At 40.2% G+C, this 21457-nt stretch overlaps 1 protein-coding gene across 3 annotated transcripts in view; it reads left to right on the forward strand.

Moving 5' to 3' along the window:
- Positions 1-1834: 1834 nt before the first annotated feature.
- The window catches only part of SNX2 (sorting nexin 2), a 32658-nt gene continuing 13035 nt past the window's right edge, over positions 1835-21457 (forward strand). For 2 of the 3 annotated variants that reach the window (XM_080637548.1, XM_080637549.1), the window contains exons 1-6: positions 1835-1960; positions 9174-9291; positions 18492-18655; positions 20298-20364; positions 20572-20615; positions 20712-20853. In XM_080637548.1, the coding sequence (XP_080493674.1) occupies positions 1853-1960; positions 9174-9291; positions 18492-18655; positions 20298-20364; positions 20572-20615; positions 20712-20853 (643 nt within the window). In that variant the 5' untranslated portion in view covers positions 1835-1852. Of the gene's footprint in view, positions 1961-9138; positions 9292-18491; positions 18656-20297; positions 20365-20571; positions 20616-20711; positions 20854-21457 lie in introns of all 3 variants that reach the window. The other variant, XM_080637550.1, reaches the window with a different exon arrangement.

The raw sequence follows: 21457 nt of genomic DNA on the forward strand, positions 1-21457 counted from the left end.
TGTGCACATACCTATTATTTGAAAAGCTGCCAGGAACAGCACAGGAGAACAAGGATACCACATGAAATGGGAAAGGCAATAAGGATGCAATCATAGTGCCATCCACAAAAATGTAGATGCCAGAAAACTGCACTTCTGAACAAAATATGTTTGCATGTTTTGAACAGATATTTTTTTAATTTTTTTTACTCTGTATTTTTAGATCTTAAAAAGACCTCTGAATGTTATTTAGGGATCTACTGAATGGCAATGGGCTCAGTTTAGGAATAGTGTAAAAATGTGAATAGAGTACATTTCATGTCATAGTCACTGCAAACAACCTAAAAGCCACTACCACTCTTGTACAGGAAAGGTAAACATGGATATGCTGCAAAATCTGCCATTCCCATGAAACCCAAAAATGCGGTCCAACCTGGTAAATGACAACAAAGTTACTACATCTTCTAAGTAACATTGATACTGTAGCTATGTGGGTCTCAAAATACATCTTTTACTAGAGCAGTAGTCAATTTTCCCAGACCTGAGGAAAACAGGAAAGCTTGGCTCTTTTTCATCTACTTCTAAGGAGAAGATATTGTCTAAGAAGATAAGAAGATATTGTCTAAGATACGTCTAAGAAGAGATATTGTCACTTTTGTTGGAACTTCTGTTCATAAATCTCCTTTACTTGGTAACTGCTTTTTTATTTGGAATTGGAAACCTGGAGTTCCTGAGTATCAGTGAAAACTTAGCTCTCCTGAACAGGAGATTTACTCAGAACACTTGTAAATAAAATGTCCCCATAAAATGTCGTCAGATGTCGCCAGGGACCAGCACTCCAATTCTCCAAACACAGAGCTCTCCACAATTTCTGACGTCTCAAACTTGAGCAGTACAGATAAAATTATGCATGGCACTTACATGTTTCCAAGACAACATGTATTTCCGTTTACATACTTACAACTTTCTCATGATGCGATTGAGAAGACTATTCTTTCCATTTAGTCTTTACTCTGCACCCTGCAATCACTAGAGAGTTGCCACCCTTGCCCCAGATAGGTCACAGCCTGTAAAAGCAGGCTTATTCTTCCTGCCTGAAGAGCACTGTCTCCATTGGAAACGGTTTAGAAATTAACTTCAACGCAACAAACATTAACAAAGTTCTCACAAAGCAAGAACACGCTGAGTATTCCTTAGCTTTAAACCTTATCAATAGGGAAAACAAGAAACTTTTCGAAACTTGTTTCAATGTTGCAGAAACAGCAGTAGCAGCTCAAATCAGGTGTTAAGTACCCTAGTTAATGCTTATTGACATCTTATTGACACACTTGACATCTGACCTCTTTTCTAAAGCATTAGAGCTTAAAATTTTGGAAGAATTGATATCGTTTATGAGCTAATTTACAAATGCAGGAAGGGAAGAAAAGCAATCCGGAAATAGTAATTTAGGGAATGAGCCTGCAAATACTTTATTTGCACAAGACACGTTACTTCAGCGGTTGTGAACATGACTGCACCCGACCAGACTGCCCTGCAAGAGTGGGGCTTAATACTTCTAACCCTCATACCTAGGGAATATCTCACTTCAAACATTGCAGTGAGCAGTTTCCTCGCAGAAAACCAGTTCTTAATTCAACAACCGCCATGAACAGAGGTAAAACTCCTCCACGTTCCTCCAAGGCGGTGGTAGGCAGCGGTGGTGAGAGGGCTAAACCCATCGCACCGGCTGCCCGCGCAAGGAAGAGAACACCCGGCTGCACCGAGCAGCGAGACCCAACACAATCCTACCACCGCCGCTCCCCGGCCCCAGTCACGTGTAGGGAGGGGCGGCCCGGCAGTCACGTGAGAGCGGGGGCCGCGGCTGGAGGATAAGATGGCGACTGAGAGGGAGCCCCCGCCGCTAGGAGAGGCGCGGGCCGCCGACTTGGAGGAGCTGGAGGACGGCGAAGATCTGTTCACCAGCACCGTGTCCACTCTGGAGGTGAGAGCCCGCCCGACACCGCGGGCACTCAGCCCCGCGCTCGGGCCCTCCTCTCTTCCGCTCCCCGCTAGGCCGCCGGTGCCGCGCTTCTGACCACCTGGCCTCCGGCCCTTACCGACCGGGCCCCCTTTTGCGGCCCTTCCGCCTGCCGCTGTTCCAGGAGCGGCGGTTCCTCGGCGATTCCCTCACGGCGGCGAGGGGCCCCGGCCCTGCGGGGACTCGGTGATTCCCTCCCCACTTCGCCTGCCAAAAAACCTGAAATCTTGTTCTCCGACTACTGCGGTGACAGGTCGCCGCTTTCCTTCGTATCTCCCCCTTCTTGTCTTGCCGAGGTGGGGTGGGTGGCAGAGGATAGATAAATAAATATTTCCACCTTTTTTCTTCACACGACGCCAGTTTCGCTGGGCCGTGTCTCCCGTACCCCTGTGTTGTCGTTCCCCATACCTCCCTTTTGCGTGGATTAATAACACCCAATTTTCTTTCTTTCGCTTCTTTCCGAAGCTTCACCTCCTTCCAGTTTGCAGAGACTGGTAGAAACTTACTCCTATCTAAGCCTGATACCGCTGGCACGGTGCCCGGCCCTGGGGTCTGTGCCCGCCCTCCGGGGACCCTGGGGGCGGAAGCTGCCGCTGCGGGCGCTGAAGGCAGGAAGCAGCACGACAGGCGGTGTGAAACCTGCGGTTGCTCAGAGAAGTCAGGGTTTGGAAGACTTGAAAGTTTGTGGTGAATACATCTCTAAACCGCACTCACTTTCTATGTCGGGTTTCCAGTACAGAAACCCCAGGAAAAAATGAATGTGTAAATATATCCAACTTCTGAAAAGTGCTTATGTGTTCATTCATTATAGTGGGAGCTCTTCCTGCTGAGTTGTTGTGGTCATGTTTCATCTATGTGTTTTGCCAGTATCTTCTGGAAGAGCTTGGTCCTTCATGTATCTAGTTGCCCATTTAAAAAGAAAATTATTCCTGTGATTCTTTTCCTGAAGAGTTTCCGGGCCCTGACCTTTACAGTAATAGGATCAATGTGTGTTTCTTTGCTTTACTCTGGCTATTGCCTGTCCTTAACAAAAATGATCAGTATACAAAGAGGCTCATGAACTTGCCATCTCTCAAGTCTATTTATTTATTTATTTTTATAGATGTGTAGTATGTTTATTGGTAGAAAAATATCTGTGGGAAAATGCTGTGAAGGAATAGCAAATGATGTGAACTACAGTTGACAAGAATTGTATCAACAGGCTTCTCTTCATCTCTGTGTGATACAGTGTATATCGCTGGAGTCTTGTTCTCTGTGCTAAGAAAGACTGCAGTGTAATAGAAATAATGCCTTTACTGATATGGTCAAGAATTAAAGCTGCAAGATATAAAGTAGATTTAGTGTCTAAATCACAGTTACAATGAGAAGTCCTCATATTAATGATTAAAAAGAATTACTGAAAATACGTCTAATTGCAAAAACTGGCCAAGGAATGCACTTTGTACTGGGTGGTTTGGCTGATGTTTCTGTTGTGCTGCTTTGTTTTTCTACACAGTTTGTTTAGAAGAAAGTAGCTAAGTAGAAAGAGGAAGCCTCTTCACTTAAAGAGAAGCTTTGAAAAGCTTTGTCAAGAAAGCCTTTTTTGAGGTCTAATCAGCTACGTTTGGGGAAGAGCCATAATCTTGTAATTTTCCTGCAAATTTGTGAGGAAGAGATCTTGAAAACTGAACTACTCACCAGCTTGAACACATAATTATTGTCTTATGCCTTGGGCCTAATTAAACTTCTGTCTTGAGTGTTGTTTTATTCCTATAAATATTCATGAAATAGCTGTTTCTAACTGAAAATGGAAATTCTGTGGTAACAACAGAATGGCATCACGCTTTAAGGAGTTGATCAGTAGTAGTTTGCTGATACCAGAGCATGGCAAGGGACAGTAAGGTCCAAAGCCAGTGTTCATGAAGGCTGTGGTACTTTGAAAGGTTTCACAACTGGTTTATCTTGGATCTGTCCACCTGGTTTTTGCATGATTAATTCATTGCTTTCATTCTCTTTGCGGCTCACAAAAGGTGTGCTGCTTCTTTCTAATATGGTTTGATTGTGCAGTGGAAAAGCAGTAAGAGCTTCCACTATCTTCTGTGTTAGAAAGCACATGCTAATTCATCTCAAGTTTCTTCTGACAAAATATAAAACTGATTCTCTTGTAAATGGCAAACATGTAATAAACGTGTAATATTTAAATATGGGAAGGCTTGCTGACTTTAGTAGCTTATCTGTATCAGCAAATGGAGAATATTGTATATTTCAAATAGAATTCTCTGATGTGAAGAAAAAGAAGCTGGAGTTTTAACTTTCTTGTGCACATATACTAAAAGTTATGTCTTGAATTAAATCCTCTTAATTCTGGAATGTAAAACATTCAAAGGTCACTCTGAGCTGTAATACCTGGCATTTCTGGGGTGCAGTGGGAACACATTCTAGGACTTGAAGACTTGCTGGGTGACAGAGGATGAAAATGCTTCCTTTTTTGTGAACACAGTGCATGTATGAACTTTGCGTACCTGGCTGAGCAGCTTGTCCGAGATGGTGGGGTGTTCTTTTCCTCATTAGATATCCACAGTGACCCAGCATAGTAGAATAATTGCTGTGTTCTCATTGTGCCAACCATAAGTAATGTCTAGAGGACTGCCTCCGTTAAATCAGTGATCACCGTCTGGTCTGCCTTTAGCTGCCAGAGGTGCTTACATCAGTGGGAACAGCCAGACTGAATCAGACAAATGATCTAAGCCAAGACTGCATTTACAATGATATGCAATGGTGGATGCTGTCTGAAGAATATTGCTGTTCATTGTATGTATGTGCTGGTAGTCACCTGCAGTTCTTTCCCAGCTAACAGGTTTTGTAGCTTAAGGACTTCCTGAGCCCTAGGTAACATTACAGTATTAATAATTTTCCCTGGATTTATCTACTTGCTAAATTTCCAAGTGCATGGTGTTTTTTGTTTTGTTTAGAACAAAACAAAAATCCATGTCCATGATATGCACAACAGGAAGTCCTATAAGTTAACTGTGCATTGTGAGAAGAGTAATCCTGTTACAAGTTTGTAATCAACAAATTATTAATTTGCTTTCTATGTCCTGTGCCACTATTAGAAAAGTCTATGAACAGCTGTATGAAAGTCACTTTTGGCGATGTATATTAAAAAGGTGTATGTTAAGGTTTTCTGAAAAATTGCATGTTTTGTTCTATCTCATTTCATCATTTCCTCCCTCTTCTTCCTCTTTGCCCTGGTTTGTTTCCTTGCCACCTTCCCTGTTTATCTGTTCCTTCTTCATTTCCCCTAAACTTCTCACTCAACTTCTCACTCATTCTGGTATTGCCTATCTTTATCTTTTGTAAAGCAGGTGCCATGTGAATGTGTAGCTAAGCTGCCGTGTACACATTTCAACTGATATTTATGTTCCTTTTTCTGTTTGGGTGGGGGAGGGGTGTTTGGGTTTTATTATTTGTTTAGTTTTGTTTGTTGGTTTGTTTGGTTTTGGCTTCTTGGTTTTTGTTGTTTTGGGTTTTTTTTTTTGTTGTTTGTTTTTGGAAAGAAAGAATACTTTAAGGCTCTTGAAAGTGATCAGGAAGCAGTAGATACAGTAGTCTGTCAAAGACTGTCATTTAGGACAAGGTGTGTATATAACCTCATTGCTAGTTTATCAGTTTACATCAAAGATCTGCAGTATGTATTTAGCTTTTACAGAAGGCAAAACATTAGATAGGCACAGAAGTCCAGATGTCTTTGATGATACTCATTGAATGCAACAGAGGCAATTATAGAAGAAGCAGTAAAAACCACCCTGGAATTTCTGACAGGAAAATGTTAAGTCCTTTGACACTGTACTATACCTTTGGAGAAAACTAGGTCTGTATCCAGGATTAATTGATGTAATTCTACTGGAAATGTATGTCTTGCTCCTTGGTGTTAAATCCAGGCTGTGATAGAAGCATGTAGGCATTTGTTCTAGCATAGTTGCTTGTGTCCTCTTACTTTATCCTGAAAGTGTTACTGTCCTACCCTTGAATCTGTTCTCTCGGCCCATGCTGTGATTTGTGAGCTTCTGTAACGCTATTTGAGACAGTAAGCTGGGTTAACTTTATCATCTAGAATAGTATGATGCTCAGCTTTTGTCAGCTGCAGGGGGCTTGGAGGAGTTCAGACAAGTAGTTGAACTGGTCTGGGGGGGACCTTGCTAATTCATAGAAGGGAGGATGTCCAAACATTTAGGACTATAATTTTAGCTGACAGAAAATGTGAGAATTCATTCTTGTTACTTCATAAGTCAAAGCTGTAAAATACTTGGTTATTGCCACTGACTGTACTGCACAAGAAAAGAGGATAAACCAGCTTGTTACTGCTGTTTCAAATTGAAATGGGCCCATAGGCCTCTCACCAGTCACTTTTTTTATAGAAACATTATCCTGAGGATATAATTATCCTGACTGTCCAGCGTATCAGAGTGTCCTGGTCATTTGGTATCTTGATTGTTGGATGCTTGACCTGACTTTCTTTCAGCTCAGGAGTCACTGTACCTTTCAGGAAATGGACATGTTTTGACATTTTGTAGGTTGTTGGCTTCAGGTCAGGTTAAAATTTATAAATAACTGTGCTACCTGTGTGTTTCTGGGCCATGAGGTTTTTTTTGTCAGTCTCATCTCCCATTTCTCGTATGATACTCAGACTTTCACTGTGTTACTAACTCTCTTGACAGCCGCTTTAATTACCATTTTAGCTATATTTCACAGAGATAAAAGAGCAAAGTTGGGGTAAGGCCAAACTGTACTACATACAGTTCCAGAGTGTTTCTGCTTTGACTTTCTTTGCAGACTAGAGCTGAATCCAGCAAGCACTTTGAGAGACTGCTCCGTTAATTGCTCATCACTGCAGTTTATTTACTGGTTTCCCCACACTGTATGTGGGCTTTTCAAAAAGTAGCAACTTTTGGCTTTTGGCAAAGGGAAGGGGATATAACCTCTTCTATCATTTGAATGGAGTTGTTCCTTATTGCTACCATAATGTGGTTTAGAGGAATATAAATTTTTTTGGCATCTTGGTGTTTGCTTTCCTCTTCCGTCTATTTTCAGCAAATAAAAACTTGAGTTAACACCTCTAGGTTGAGAGAGCCTTGATTTCATATGCCCTCTGAAAAGCTATTTTGTACTGTGTCTGAATTTATCTGGCAGGATTTTTACTGTTTCTTGCTTTCTTCTTCTGTACCAGAACTTCAGGTGAATGAGGTCTGGACATACGTGGGGGGCAGGATGTTCCTCTGTGCTGCTTGAAGTAAAGCAGCAGTGCCATACTCCGTGTCAGGACGTACACTTTTCTCGGAGAGCTAGCTATGAGGAATGCCTCTCCTTTAAAACTGGTTTCTCTGCTATGTTTATGAAAGTACAATCTGGATAGACTTTTTCAGTGGCTTTTCAGTATTTTTCAGACTTTTAAAAATCTGTTGTAGTCTGTGGCATGTGTTGAAGTATAACCTGAAGTGTTTACTATCAGTTTTAAATTCTGGTTCTGAATTTAAATTATGACAACTTAATGCAAAAACTAGAAAGCAAGCAGTGGCACAATTTACACTTGCTCCTTTTAAAGTACCTTGTCCTGAGTTCAGCTGAACGCAGGACATGCATGCATTCATGAATAAATATGCTGTAGTTGAAAACTCCTTAGCTAGCCATCTTGGGTGAAGTTGCAGGAGTCAGTCTTGCAAGTTTTCTGATACTATGGCAGTAAACATAGTTGACAGCTATTCTACAAGGATTTTCTAACTGAAGCACTGATCTTCAGTTTGGTGTGTGAATAAGCTATACTTTTGGTAGCCCAGCTTCAGTATTGCTTTAATTTTCCTCAGTTTCTTCAAGTATTTCTATTTTTCACAGAGTCAAGTTCTAGTCTTCAGTGAATTAAAAGGACTGTATGGGTTCCTTGTACAGTACAATATGACTCTGTGGCAATAATCCCCAAATTCAACCTGTTGCAAAGCTTCAAAATTTCTTACGGCCACAAGCAGGTTTGAATTGTTTGGATGGCATTAATGCATTCTTTTTACCTCTGAAAAACTGGTATAAAGCATTTGGAGAATTTTTTTTCTTACTGTTCTTTTTCTCTGTACAAATCCAGATTTAAAGCCAGGCCTTTCCCAAAGGAACTTAGTCAAATTATAGAATCATAAAATAGTCAGGGTTGGAAAGGACCTTAAGATCATCTAGTTCCAACCCCCCTGCCATGGGCAGGGACACCTCACACTAAACCATGTCACCCAAGGCTTCATCCAGCCTAGCCTTGAACACCGCCAGGGATGGAGCAATCACAACTTCCCTGGGCAACCCATTCTAGTGCCTCACCACCCTCACAGTAAACAACTTCTTCCTTATATCCAATCTAAACTTCCCCTGTTTAAGTTTGAACCCGTTACCCCTTGTCCTGTCATTACAGTCCCTGATGTAGAGTCCCTGCCCAGCATCCTTGTAGGCGCCCTTCAGATACTGGAAGGCTGCTATGAGGTCTCCACGCAGCCTTCTCTTCTCCAGGCTGAACAGCCACAACTTTCTCAGCCTGTCTTCATACGGGAGGTGCTCCAGTCCCCTGATCATCCTCGTGGCCCTCCTCTGAACTTGTTCCAACAGCTCCATGTCCTTTTTATGTTGAGGACATCAGAACTGTACACAATACTCCAGGTGAGGTCTCACAAGAGCAGAGTAGAGGGGCAGGATCACCTCCTTTGACCTGCTGGTCACACTCCTCTTGATGCAGCCCAGGATACAGTTGGCTTTCTGGGCTGCGAGCGCATGCTGAAGCCGGCTCATGTTCATTTTCTCATCGACCAATACCCCCAAGTCCTTCTCTGCAGGGCTGCTCTGAATCTTTTCTTTGCTAATAAACTTATTGTAGATATTTCTGTAGCAACTTCTGTTTCATGTTAATTAAACCTGAGGAAGTGGGTGACTTTTTTTCTCTCTGATAAAGAAATAAAAAGAGCTGTTGACTAGCTCATCTTCTGTTCATTGTTACCATACTAGGAGTAGGAAATGGAAATGTCTGTCAGGGTTTCCTTTTGGTACATCTTACCTTTTTTCTTTGCAATGGAAGTGTGCTTGTTGCAATAATTCTTACTTAGTGACACATGGCAACTGCTCTCTGCTTATTATTTCAGGGGTTTTTTTGTTTGTTTTTTTTTTTTTTTTTCAGTCAAGTCCTTCCTCTCCAGAGCCAGCGAATCTTCCTGCAGAAGACCTCAGCACAAACTCAGGTGGTCCAAAGCCGGCAGAAATCATGCTAGATGATGACAGAGAAGACCTCTTTGCTGGTAATTGCTTTTTTCTGATGTGTCTGTATAACTCTTTTGCTCCTGGACTGACAGAAGTGTACTTTCCTGGGAAGGAGGGTGTCCTGGTTTTTCAACTCTAACAGTTGTTTTTCTCCTTCCTAGCAGCTGGTGCAGGATTGTGTTTTGGGTTTAGTCTGAGAACAGTGCTGATAACACACTGATGTTTTAGTTGTTGCTAAGTAATGCTTACCCCGATCAAGGACTTTTCAGTCTTATGCTCTGCCATGAGGAGGGGCACAAGAACCCAGGAGGAAGCAGAGACAGGACATCTGACCCAAACTAGCCAAAGGGGTATTGCATACCACAGCACATCATGCCCAGTATATAAACTGGGGGGAGTTACCCAGCTCAGGTCAGGCTGGGTATCAGTCAGCAGGTGGTGAGCAATTGTATTGTGCATCACTGCTGTTTCTTGGGTTTTTTTCCAGTTCCCTTTTTAGTTTTATATTCTGTCCCCTTGTTATTTCCTTTATCATTAGTATTAATAGTAGTAGTTTTTTTATTATATTTTAGTTACTGGACTGTTCTTATCTCAATCCATGTGATTTGCATTCTTTAGATTCTCATCCCTATCCCACTGGGAAAAGGGGGAAAGAAGTGGGGGAAGTGAGCAAGCAGCTGAGTGGTGCTGAGCTACTGACTGGGCTTAAACCACAGCAGAAGGCTAAAACCTTTTAACAGTTTGACAGTGATGTACAGGTGGGGTTTTTTTGGAACTCGGTAATGTTAGTTAAGTTTATGAAGTACAAGTTTCTCAGTGGTGTCAACTGTCAGTGCAGAGTGTGGCAGTGTTAGCTGGTTAGTAACATGTTCTGCTGACAGTAGTATTTATATAATTAACAACATTCAGATCTGTGTGTAAAAAGGATTGAAGTCGCATCCATTTTTTTCTATTTAATAATGATACAAAAGCTGTCACAGTCTTTTTTACAGTTATAAAGAAGGATAGTTCATGTCATATTGGAAGTTGGAGGGTATTCCCTTTTTCTTGTTCTTTCCTTCGACTGTCGTTACAGTGAAAAGATAATGAACTGGCATATGGGACCACTCCTATCATTTCACTGCAAGTCTCTGATACTTGACAGTCCTGCATGTTTTGGAGAAAGATGTGTGAAAGTTCTGATAAATAATCAGTGAACAGACAACATATTTCTAATGCTTCATTCATCTGTCACTACTCTGGTGGTGTTTCTTGACTGTCCTAACATGGATTATGGTTGCTGTCAATTAATAGTTGTAGGAGCATTAACTATTGAAGAAAGAAGTGTAATATTTGGAGTGTGTTATGTACATCCAAAGATGGTTCTGAATGCTTTCTTCTCAATACTAGCATTTTTCCTATTACTACATACTGAGTCAGTTGGTAATCTGTTTTGAATACAGTCCTCATCTCATCTTCACTGACTCCCTGATGTAGTAGTTTGAAAAGAAACTTAGAATCATAGAATCATAGAATAGTTAGGGTTGGAAAGGACCTTGAGATCATCTAGTTCCAACCCCCCTGCCATGGGCAGGGACACCCCACACTAAACCATGTCACCCAAGGCCTCATCCAACCTGGCCTTGAACACCGCCAAGGATGGAGCATTCACAACCTCCCTGGGCAACCCATTCCAGTGCCTCACCACCCTCTCAGTAAAGAATGTCCAGACGAGGGCCACGAGGATGATCAGGGGACTGGAGCACCTCCCGTATGAAGACAGGCTGAGAAAGTTGAGGCTGTTCAGCCTGGAGAAGAGAAGGCTGCGTGGAGACCTCATAGCAGCCTTCCAGTATCTGAAGGGCGCCTACAAGGATGCTGGGCAGGGACTCTACATCAGGGACTGTAATGACAGGACAAGGGGTAACGGGTTCAAACTTAAACAGGGGAAGTTTAGATTGGATATAGTTAGCCTTTAATTCTGGGATATTTTGTATGGAAACATGTATCCACATGCCTATTACCTTTGTTCTGAACTTACTAAATATTTGCATATATGTGAACTTATATTTGCTTGTGACACTGTTACAATGTATTGACTGGTTTCCTGATTCCCTGAAAGCGTTTTAGGGGAAAAAGAGAATAAAGAGTGGAAAATTAATCTTACTTCTTTTGTATTTATATTAGCTGATCTTATGAAGACCAGCAGTGCTTTAGCCATGAAGCTTTCTAGTACTAGTAATTTGGTTATTTAGCTTCTGTATGTAAACCCAGCTTTTTATAACCATAGAGCCATCTGGAATGAATATTTTAGGAAAGCCTGTTCTCCCTTGGATAATATTAAAAAAAAAAAAAAAAAGTAGCTGGAGTAAATATTGAGGGGAACCGGAGAAAAGGAACAAATGTTAGCAGCTAGACTGATTCAACTGAAATGAATGCTGTGAGGATATCATGCAGGACTGATTTCTTGAATCTGAGTTTTGCTATGAAAGACATTCTCTTAAATGTGTGCAGCACTGAACTGAAATAATCTAACATACTTCATGTCTAACACAAGTAAGACTGGTCCTTAAATGGTCAATTTATATGCAGACTGAGGCTAGTGCAAAGTCTCAAGTAGAGGAAAGAAACAAGAGTGATTTATGGAGCCTAAGACAGAATATGACATCTTTCACAGGATACTGTTCTAAGCTGGAAGTTTATGCAATACATTGTACCCTAGTGATGGACTTCTGTCTTTGTATCACTGTCAGCATAGGTGTTCTCAAAAAAAATATCGCTCTGCACTTATAATACAGTACATATATATACAATACAGTATAACTGGTTTCTTCCTTCTTAGGACTGTTTTGCTAAACAATGATGTTAATCCATCTGATAACTTTGATACTGATTTGCAATGAATAGAAACATTATAAGAAAGCAGCATAAGGTATCTACTTTCTTGCTTCCAGCATGATTGCGTAACCCTGGCTCTCTATGAAAGCAGGACTTAATTTACAAGGGAGTGTGATTGCGTTTTTTCCTTCAACATTCTGAAATTCCAAAGAAGCCTATCTTGGCACAGCTTATAGGACTGGTTAACTGGAGAGGAAGAGAATGATGTTCCACAGCTTTCTAACTTACGTTGCTTCTTCATTGAATTATTAGACACTGTAAAATGTGGGTAAAGAAATTCTATAGGTTTGAAAAGGAGTTACTGTGAAAAGAGGGATTCTGATGCTTTGGGGGCATAAACAATTCTAGTTTTACAGACTTATTTGCAAAAAATGTGATAGCATGTGTCTGTAGCTATTGTAGGCTTGATAAATCTTTTTCATTATTCCATCTAATAATGCAACCTAATAGAAAAGGAGATGAGGGAGAACAAATTATATGATTTCCTCTACTGTTTTAATGCAGTGCAGAACCTGGGATTTTTTTAGACTTTTTTTAAAACCTCTTTGCTACTGTGTTTCTGCAGTAGCCAAAAAACAGTACATGCAATAAAATGTTTTAGATGCTCATTACCTTGTCTCTGGCAACTCATAAGTGACTCATTAAAACTGGGTTTCCAAGGTGGAAGAAAATGCGTTTTCCAGCTGTCATTGGAGACCAGTAAATTTTGCTGCTGTATTTATTAGTATTGTGGTTCTTAGTTCTGTAAAAAAGCAAACTGTCTTGCCAAACCTGCTTAAACACTGTCATCCTTAGAATAAAAGTCAGTGTGTTGATTATTTAGCAAAAAAATAATTATGTTAGCTTACCTTGTAGAGCTCTAACTTGTGAAGACCATAATGATGGTTACTGTTCTAAATCAAGTAGTATTAAGAGTATAGTATTAAGAGTAAGTTCAGGAGCTTTAGGGTGTGTCTTAAAAACCTGGCTTTCCATAAACTGTAGAGTGAGGAACTAGAGACTCAAGTAGTCTTCCAAAATGTTGGCCTGAAGTTCTGTTACTAGCTGCAGAAATGTGCCATGGATGGCCTGTGCAGGATGTAGCTGTCTGTGCCTTCTGCCTTTAGTGCTCATAGATAATGAGCAGGTCTGTGAAGTTGTTCCAGTGCTCTGTCACTATTTTTCAAAAAATGACAAATTACAATTTTTCTTCTGCCCCAGTCTGGTGAAAGATTACTTTTACTATTCTTTTGTTGTTTGTTTGTGGGGTTTGTGGGGTTTTTCAGTTGGGTTTTTTCAGCTCTGATAAATGTTTGGAATAGGTCATTTGTGTAGATACCCAGCTACTGTGTCCTGATGGAAAGACAATGCACTGGGGAGTTGGGGTGATATTTGCTGTTTATTTAGGGGTTTTTTTGTTTTTCTTCAGGTCATGGCAGGTGTCGTGGTTTAAGCCCAGGCCATAAATCAGAACCATGCGGTCTGTCTCTCACCCCTCTTCTTTCCCCCACTCCCGGAGGCACGGGGGGAAGAATCAAAAGAATGTAACTCCCACGGGTTGAGCTAAGAACAGTCCAGTAACTAAGGTATAACACAAAACCACTGCTGCTACCACCAATAATAATAATGATAAGGGAAATAACAAGGGAAGAGAATACAATACAATACCTCACCACCCATTGACCGATCATACCCAGCCCCCAGCAGTGAGCCAGCCCTTCTGGGTAACTCCCAGTTACCTCCTGGGCATGACGTGCTGTGGTATGAAATACCTCTTTGGTTAGTTTGGGTCAGGTGTCCTGTCCCTGCTTCCTCCTGGCCTCCCCTCCTCCTTGGCAGAGCATGAGACTCACAAAGTCCTTGGTTAGACCAAACATCAGTGTTATCAGCTCTGTTGCCAGGCCGAAAGTCAAAAACACAGCACTGCAACAGCTACTAAGAAGGAGAAAAAATGACTGCTACTGCTAAACCCAGGACAGTAGGTTTGTCTTAAGCCTTTTTCACGAAGTTAATATAGAAAAGGTGGTGCTAATTTTGTGGACCAGATAAGACATGTACTTTAAAGCCTAGCTGAACAGCAGAAATTTCTAGATGTTGCCTATCAGGCTGTTGCCTATCAGGCTGTTGCCATGTGGTGTGTCTGATCAGAAGAATTTAGTGCAGATGCTAGTTGTTCAGTTCTAGGTCTCTTCTGCAAGGAACAAATGCACAAAAGCATGTGAACCTACAGCTGGAAGTTAGAAGAAAGAAGATGAGTAGCTGACTGTTCTGTTAAAACTGTTTCTGCTCCAATTAATATTATCCTCAGTACTCCTAGTATAACAGTAACGGTCATGGGCTATGACTTACATGTAGTAATTCTTATAGTTCTGTTAGGATATTTGTCTCTGAAATACTGCTACACCAGGAGAAGCCTATTTTAATAACTTGTCCTCTGTTCTGGACAACAGTTTCTCCTTCAGTTTACTTCCACATCTATGTGATTGTCTGAGTAGACTCTTAAAGATAGTTTACCCTCTTACATCATGTCAGAATGTTAGAGGTCTGACATTTAGAAGTGTTACCAGTAAAAATTACTTAATTCAGCTAAAATGAGCTGCTAGTGAGAACTTGCAAACTTGCACTTTTTAAGATGATGTTTGATAAATACTGGTGGTGAAAATTAAGCATCTTGGTAGTGATCCATAACAGATGGCTGTTTATGGATTATAAAGTAGGTATTTATGTGTAGAAGTCTTAGAGCATTAGATTGTTGGGTGTGGTTAATATGTGCCTATAACTGCCATAAGTGATGTGAGTGTTGGATCTCAGTGTGTTCCTCTTAGAAGCTGGATGGAGCCATTGCCTCTCATTGTGCAAGAAGAGCTTATGTTTTTGAGAACTTGCCCAGAAAGCAAGACACCTAGATTTCATTTGTCATGCAAATAGTAATACTGAGTATTTAAAAACAAAACCAAAAAAAACCATGAGACCACAACCTAAGTTTTCAGGGGAAAACTAGAAAGAATAAATTAAGCAAATGTTTCTGAAAGTGCCGTGTCTTCTACTCTGAAGCCTACCAAATTCATCTTACCATGAAAAACAAGCAAACAAAAAGAGAAGAACCACAGAAAACAGAGAAAAAAAATCAGTAAAACTTTTACATCTAGCTATGTCATCTGATTTCTCAAAGTGAAAGAATGTGTGTAAGAGACACAAATGCTGGAGTTCATCATAACAAATCTTTTTCTTGGAGAATAGATGTTCAGCTTACGTACTACTCAAAGACTGCTTTTCTGAGGGGAAAAACAAAAGCTAGAAAGTGTAAGAGCCTGCTGTTATTGTGTGAAGCTAATACTTCTTTTCCCTTCAGAATATTTTAATGCTTTTGTTTAAAACAAGAAGTACATCATCCTAGTGTTTGTCCTGCTCTGTTCTATCACCCCCTTCCACTATCTTTTACATTTCATTCTTCTAAATTTACATAATGTCTGGGATGTATACTGACTTGAAGGGAGAGGTAACAGGAGGGAGGGTGGCATAAATTCTCCTCTCTCTTCCTTGAAAAATTGACTTTCTGCTTTCAAGTAGACACTATTTTCTCTGTTAAGTTCTTCCAGGAAAATAAAAAAGAAGGGCTAGTAGGCAGCACCTTCAAAAATTTGCTCTTGCCCAATTAACCTGGGGTTGCACAGCTTTAAAAATACCGGTGTGGATGGAGTCTAATGTCACTGGTCTTGCTGAAAAGAAACCTCCTTGCCTTTCCAACTGTTTGTTCTTACTGCTTTTTCTTTTACAGAAATAATGCACAGCTTAGCAGATAGCTTCAACTGTGCTGAACAGTAGCAGGGAGCTAATCCTGTCTGGAGTTCATGTTACACAAAACCTAGATCAATTCATGATACTGATGACTGTGTGGATGCAAGTCTGAAAAAGAGTGCTGGGATGGGATGTGCTTGTGTTCCATCTAATAGCAGTGTTGGTTTGTTACGTTGAATTCACACACTTTTTCATGAAGTCCTGCTTTTACAGTAACAAGAATGCTTTCTCGGCTGCTGAAAGGGAGAAATCTGTGTGCTTGGAATCATTTCATTACTTGTTTTACAAGCCTGTCTAAAATTTGAAGGTATAGAGAAGTACTTAGTGATGATTAATTGTTTGTTTCCCAAACACATGCTGGAATATAGCTGGTGATAGAAAAAGGAAGAATTGAAGTGGAATTGCCTTATTTTATATTTTTTTAATTACTTTTTTATGTATATAACATACTATGTTATTATACTACATATTACTTTTTTCTGATAAATGTTCCGTGAGATAGTCATTTGTATAATACAAAACATGTATGTGGAGTGCTGTTAGCCAAATGAGAGACCTACCTCTTTTCCGTGTTTAAATGTTGTTCTTCTACCAGTCTAAAAGCTTTTTTTTTTTTTTTCCTGTTGCCTCAGCATGACTTCCCCACCTGATCTGATGTTTTGAATTAAGGTGGTTTTTTTTTGGTTTAAGATGCAGTATCCTTCCTGTGGCATTTGAGGGCAGGAAGCACCAGTAGGATTCTTCAGAAAAATTTAGCAGTCAGAATAAAGGACTAATAAGAAAATAAATCTTTTCAAAGAAAGCTTTTAGGTAATCTTTTGTTCATATTAAAAATGGAGAATATGAAAAGGTGCTTGCTTTGAGGGTTAGTTTGGAATCTGTAACTATGGAAGTCTGAGAGCAGCAAGACACTGGCACAGGTTGCCCAGAGAAGCTGTGGCTGCTCCATCCCTGGCAGTGTTCAAGGCCAGGTTGGACTGGGCTTGGAGCAACCTGATCTAGTGGAAGGTGTCCCTTCCAACCCAAACCATGCTATGATTCTATGAATTTGAAATTAGGAAGAGCACTGCCAGCAGGTTCAGGGGAGTGATCATTTCCTTCTGCTGAGCCCCGCATGTGGTGAGGCCAGATCTGGAGTGCCGAGTGTAGGTCTAGCCTACCTCTGTCTGCAAGAGAGACATAGACAGACCAGAGCGAGTCCAGTGCAGGGCCATGAAGATGATTAAGGACATGAAGTGTATAATATACGAGTAGAGACTGAGATAGCTGTGGCTGTGCATCCTGGAAAAGAGCAGGCTATGTGGGGTATCCGGCAATGTAGAAATACCTGATGGGAGGGAATGGAGAAGACGGAACCAGACTTCTCAGTGGCACACACTGACAGTCCAAGAGGCAATGGACACAAACTGAAATACGGATAATACATATGAAAAAAAAAAAAAAAAGGGTTTGGTTTAGTTGGTTTGGGGTTTTGTTTTGTTTTTGGTGGTGGTGGTTTGCTTTTGTATGCTGTAACAATTTCACAATTTTTAAAGTAGATCTCCACTTTTCTTAGTCAGGATTAAGTTATATTCATTGCATGTGCCAGGCTTTAAAAAGTTTGGATGAAAGATGGTGTATTTTCTTTTGAAAATTAAATGGTTCATATAGGCAGAAGTTGCAGAGGTCTTTTCCAAATTGCATAGTAAACGTTTTTGATAACTCTGTAACTTGGAAAGGATCTGTTTCAGTGCCTTTTTACCTGCTTGGTAAAATACTTGCCACAGGAAGTCTCATTTGTTAACAAAACTTGAGATGTGTTGGAAAGTCAATTTTGGTATCAAATTCTGTGGTCAGTGTTATCTTTTAAGGAACTACAGTTCTTGAGAATGCACATTTGGCAAGAACCCCAGCATTAGTTATTTAAACTAGAACAGGAACAACTTCTGCGTATCCAGGAAGTGTGTAGTTTGCCAGTGGTCAAATCCAGTTAGTGGAGGAAAGCACATGGGATTTATAGAGCAGAGATTTATGTCCTATTTAAAGACAGATGAACTGCTACAGTCTGAGAAAAGTATTCAGTTTATAGTGAATTGTTTTAAGCCCCCAAGAGACTGAAGATAGACTAAAGATAGCTAGTCTTACTAGTCAGAATGTCTCACCTGCTAGTATTTCTATTTTACAGGTTGTGAGGCAGGGGTGTACTGCAGTTGTGTAACTTCATTTAACAGATGGCTTGGTCTGCTCAGTTATCAGTCTATGTGGCTAAATCAGCTGTTGTTCAAAGTGTGAAAACTAAAATTGGTGCAGATACTGAAAAATTGCTGCTTGTGTTGTAAATAAATAAATAAATCTTTAGTTTCTGAAATATCTCATGCAAAAATAAATTACTTGGCACTTGTGACTTCTCTAGGAGACTGTTTACCTAACAATATAGTTAAAACGAATTAATTTTTTTTAAAAAGGCAACGTATGTTACAGGATAGTTGCAGATGATCTTATTAAATTTGTATACCGATTTTTTTGTGTGTGTGTGTTTGTAATTTTTGGATGCATATCTATCTCTATTGCAGGAAACCTTTGCTAACTCAAAATGTTTTTCTAGAAGCAACAGAAGAAGTTTCGTTGGACAGTCCAGAGAGGGATCCAATACTTTCACCAAAACCTACTCCTGCAGTCACTCCTGTAACACCTGCTACATTAGTAGCTCCCAGAATGGAGTCAAAAAGTGTAGCAGCCCCTGTGATTTTTGATAGATCCAGAGAAGAGGTACGTGGTAAACCTAAATTTTGAAAATGTCTGGATGTTTTTTTTAAGTTTTTCTTTTTTTTGAAATCATAGTTCCTAAATGTTGACTCATGGGATCATCCTTTCCTAAGAAGTAGGTAAAAGAAAACTGATTCTGTTTATTTTGGATATAAAGCTTAGTGTGAATTTGACTCATGACAATAGCTTAAGATAGAATCATAGAATAGTTAGGGTTGGAAAGGACCTTGAGATCATCTAGTTCCAACCCCCCTGCCATGGGCAGGGATACCTCACTAAACCATGTCACTCAAGGCTTTGTCCAGCCTAGCCTTGAACACGGCCAAGGATGGAGCAATCACAGCTTCCCTGGGCAACCCATTCCAGTGCCACACCACCCTCACAGTAAAGAATTTCTTCCTTATATCCAATCTAAACTTCCTCTGTTTAAGTTTTAACCCATTACCCCTCGTCCTATCACTACAGTCCCTAGTGAATAGTCCCTCCCCAACATCCCTGTAGCCCCCTTCAGATACTGGAAGGCTGCTATGAGGTCTCCACGCAGCCTTCTCTTCTCCAGGCTGAACAGACCCAACTCTCTCAGCCTGTCTTAATATGGGGGGTGCTCCAGTCCCCTGATCATCCTCGTGGCCCTCCTCTGGACTTGTTCCAAACGTTCCGTGTCTTTTTTATGTTGAGGACACCAGAACTGTACACAATACTCCAAGTGAGGTCTCACAAGAACAGAGTAGAGGGGCAGGATCACCTCGTTTGACCTGCTGGTCATGATCCTTTTGATGCAGTCCAGGATACAGTTGGCTTTCTGGGCTGTGAGCGCACACTGAAGCCGGCTCATGTTCATTTTCTCATCGACCAACACCCCCAAGTCCTTCTCTGCAGGGCTGCTCTGAATCTCTTCTCTTGCCCAACCTGTAGCTGTGCCTGGAATTGCCCTGACCCACGTGTAGGAGCTTGCACTTGTCATGGTTAAACTTCATAAGGTTGGCATCAGCCCACCTCACAAGTGTGTCAAGGTCCCTCTGGATGGCATTCCTTCCCTGCAGCATTTTTATCAAACTTACATTATATGAAAGACTCTGAAATTCTGCCTTGTTAGATCTCAGGCAAGTATCAGAAAATTTTCTGTTACTTTTCTCTTCCCAAGCTCTTCTGCTCCAGAAAACCTTAAATAAAAAGGTATTTCTGTCTTTTTATTAGAGGCATATAGAAACTTCACAAATGAGTGATTTTCTTTTTTGAAGCTTGGTGTCTCCTGGCATTGTATATGATACAATGAACGTACTCCAAAGATAAATACTAAAATATTGAGGCCAGCAAGTCCTGAGGAAAGGTTGCCATACTTAAAGCTTTTACAGGAAGGCTTCAGTCTTAGAATCACAGAATCATTTAGGTTGGAAAAGACCTTTAAGATAATCAAGTCCAATGATAAACCTAGCACTGCCAAGTCCACTGCATGAACTCTCTTGCAGTGACAAACCATGTTAGAAATTATATTCATTCAATGTTTGGTGGTGAGTCTGGAAGGGATTTTTAATTAAACAAACATACTGACTTTTCCTTCTCTTTCCTCTAAACCCTTATCCTTGTAATCATACATAACATGGAAGCACATAACCTTGTTAAATATGGCATATCTTTTTCCTAGATTGAAGAGGAAGCAAATGGAGATTTGTTTGATATAGAAATCAATGTATCTGACCCTGAGAAAGTGGGTAAGTTCCTCGAGCCTAGTAAGTCAGCTAGTAGACTGTCTTTTATCCCTTGAGGACTATTCTGAGATTTTAGCGTGATTTCTCATTCAGTTATCCTAATTATTAATAGCAAAAAGGAAAGCTATTTTTTTGTGTATTTCAGAACAAAAAGTGTATGGAGGGATTAAAAAAATTTGCCCTATGATAAGAATCTTAATTTTCTTACAGGAGATGGCATGAATGCTTATATGGCCTACAGAGTAACAACGAAGGTAACTAGTGCAACAAATAATTGCAGATAACTTTGTATAGTAGCTGAGTGGATAGATCAGTAATTCACAAAAAAAATTTTTTTTTTTTTTTTGAAGACATCACTTTCTATGTTCCACAAAAATGAATTCTCTGTTAAAAGAAGATTCAGTGATTTTCTTGGCTTGCACAGCAAATTAGCAACAAAGTACATGCATATTGGTTACATTGTGCCTCCAGCTCCAGAAAAAAGTATTGTAGGTAAGCATAATTCCTGTAAGGTTGAATTTAAGCATGACATTTAAATACTGTAATAAAAATTAAGTATTTTAATACGTGTGAGGCTTGTAAAATAAATAATTTTTCTGGACAAATATTACTTGTTGCTTATCAGGTGGTCTGAACCTCGTAACACCTTGTTGTTCTTTATCAAATACTTTGTTCTCCATTTTAGAAAAGTTCAGGTTAAATTGGAAAGGTAAGTACTGGTCTCTTCCTAACTCAGACCAGCATTGATAATAAGGAAGACATTTGTCTGAATATGTGGCCTTCTGTTTCTTATCTATCATTCCTTCTTCACCGTTGCCCTTCAAGAACTGATTAGTGTATCAAAACAAAGATGTTAAATGAGAGTTTATTTTTAACTTGTGCTGTTGTCAGTTGCCTGCAATATACAGAGCTTCGTACATACTCCACTTCTAATACTGTTTCTTTTACTCTAATGCTGTTTCTTTTGACCACTGTGAACACTAAAACCTCTACTTAATTCTTCTTAATTCAGAAGACACTTTGCATAATGCTAGTCTATGTGAATGCCTTGAAGAATCAGATCTATTCTCCATGAACTAAGAAGCATGTGTGATCC

The sequence above is a fragment of the Psittacula echo genome, assembly GCF_963264785.1.
Source record: "Psittacula echo genome assembly, chromosome: Z".
Taxonomy (NCBI): Eukaryota; Metazoa; Chordata; class Aves; order Psittaciformes; family Psittacidae; genus Psittacula; species Psittacula echo.